The sequence below is a fragment of the Lipomyces oligophaga genome (assembly GCF_038497815.1).
Source record: "Lipomyces oligophaga strain CBS 7107 unplaced genomic scaffold V1516scaffold_21, whole genome shotgun sequence".
NCBI lineage: Eukaryota > Fungi > Ascomycota > Lipomycetes > Lipomycetales > Lipomycetaceae > Lipomyces > [Lipomyces] oligophaga.
Genome location: NW_027117805.1, coordinates 1 through 1,975, shown reverse-complemented (window position 1 = coordinate 1,975; position 1,975 = coordinate 1). Strand labels below are relative to the sequence as shown.

The window sequence follows — 1,975 nt, the reverse complement described above, 5'->3', positions numbered from 1 at the left end:
GCTCGAGAACAAGTATCAGATGTCGTATGAATTGCGACGATTCTACGGTCATGTGCTTTCGCAGAGACTTGAGAGAGATGATTTTGAATCGCCTCTGGTACAATATGTTGCCATGCTGGGATCACGTAGAGATGGCAGGATCAGTGTAGGGAGTGATATTTCGTCTAAATTGGCCGGGCTAGTGTACATGTGTCGGGTCAGCTTTATGGGACTTTGCAAGCAACGTAAGCTATCACTGAAGGAGATTGCCCAGAAGCGGGACCAAATGATGCAAGCCGAGACGAGAGAGCCGAGTGCGTTCGGACAAGTGCTTACGTTATTGCGATATGCGCGTAGGGAGAGCTATTCAAACATGTATCAGGCGAAGCGGATGTTTTGGAACGAAAATCATACGGAGCTGCAAGTTCCGAGGGTGGGTAACGTAAGCACTCGACAATTTCGGGTCGGACATCAGATGTTGATTGAGGAATGCGAGCGAGTGTTGTGGAGACATGTCATGTTTGGAGGAGAGCGGTTTGAGATTGCGATTGATAAACTGACGGACGATATGTCGATCCACCGATACGGTACAAACTTTACAGACCACGGGGCCAACGAGGGGGTGTGCAATCGCTTGAAATGCGAGAGTGAGCTGATGAAGCGGATGGATAAGAGCAATCTCGGTCGGGCGATGAAGGCCGGATTAGCAAGAGGAGATTATCGGGTATTCCAGTCGTACATGGGTTTGGTTGACAAGTTCAGAGAGCTACTGTTGCTATGTATGCACACGGGGGGTGGCGGAGTAGCGAGGGGAACGGAGATCTTGCAAACACGAACGACGGACGGCAAGTTTGATAACCAACGGCGGAACGTGTATGTGTGCCATGGACTAGTTGTGGTAATTCAACGATATGGTAAGACCGAGAGCCGGGCTCGAAGGGGAAGTAAGGAGATTGCGCGGTTTTTGCCATATCGGACGGGTCAAATGATCTTGATCTACTGCATGTATATCGAACGGTGGCTGCAAGCTGTCTTGTTCCGGATGAAGAGGGGGCTAGAGGTAGGAGGAAGGGTTGAGGTGAGCAGTTATTTGTGGAGCAATTGGAGGACAGGGAAGGTGTGGGAGACGGAGAAGCTTAGCCGGCTTTTGAAACACTATAGTGCGTTATACATGGGGGGAATCAAGATGGGAACTCTAAGCTATCGACATGTGGCGGTCGCGTTTGCGAGGCGGTATACGGGATGTGGATTTGAGGGAGAAGGAGATATGGAGGAGGAATTAGATGAGGTTGAAGAAGATCCGTACGAGATCCAGAGTGGGAGGACGGAAGAAGTCGGGCGGGCAATATATGGAGTGACGAATGTGTCGCCACAATATATATCGACGAAGATGTTTGAAGTTATGCGAGAAGTATCACGACGGTGGCATTTTTTTCTACATCTTGAGACGTATTCGAGAGGAAGTCGACACGGGATATTTGAGCAAGCAGATATATATTTACAGCCGGTGCCAGAAGATCATTCGGAACCGAATCCGGTAAGTAGGGATTGAATATAGTAACGAGGATGATGAACAAGGTTTGAGGGTTACTAAATTGAAAATAGCTGATTGTGGGATTGTTTAACAATCGACGGACGGAATCAAGAACTAGTTTATCTGAATTGTCTGAATTATCTGAATTGTCAATGTCAAGACCAAGTCCAAGACCAAGTCGGATTCCAAGTCGCATACGAGGTGGCATAGGAGGTCGAACACGAACACGAACACCACCTCGACAGAGCAGGCTGGCAAACTTAAGTACACCTCCGTCATTAGAAAGATCTGGATCGCGACGACGATTGCCACCAACTGGGTTTGGAATAGGTTTGGAAGAGAGATCAGCAGGTTTACCGGATACGAGAGGTTTTGAGGTTGAAGGGCATGAGGATTTGGCAAGTTCGACAAGTTCGAACCGGCGACGACGACACTCTAGCGAAAGTTCTAACTCCGATGGCT

General features: G+C 48.6%; 1 protein-coding gene across 1 annotated transcript; it reads left to right on the top strand.

Moving 5' to 3' along the window:
• Positions 1–171: 171 nt before the first annotated feature.
• On the top strand, positions 172–1,244 carry V1516DRAFT_682752 (uncharacterized protein). The gene is made up of 2 exons (XM_066923469.1): positions 172–1,032; positions 1,179–1,244. The coding sequence occupies exons 1-2, from the start codon at positions 188–190 to the stop codon at positions 1,231–1,233; spliced, it is 900 nt and encodes a 299-aa protein (XP_066774685.1). The 5' UTR covers positions 172–187; the 3' UTR covers positions 1,234–1,244.
• Positions 1,245–1,975: the final 731 nt, after the last annotated feature.

Excerpts from the sequence above, each read along its gene's own strand:
- V1516DRAFT_682752 (XM_066923469.1), top strand. The coding sequence starts at position 188 with ATGTGTCGGGTCAGCTTTATGGGACTTTGCAAGCAACGTAAGCTATCA. Across the intron at positions 1,033-1,178 it reads TTGTTCCGGATGAAGAGGGG|GCTATCGACATGTGGCGGTC; the intron begins GCTAGAGGTAGG and ends TGGGAACTCTAA.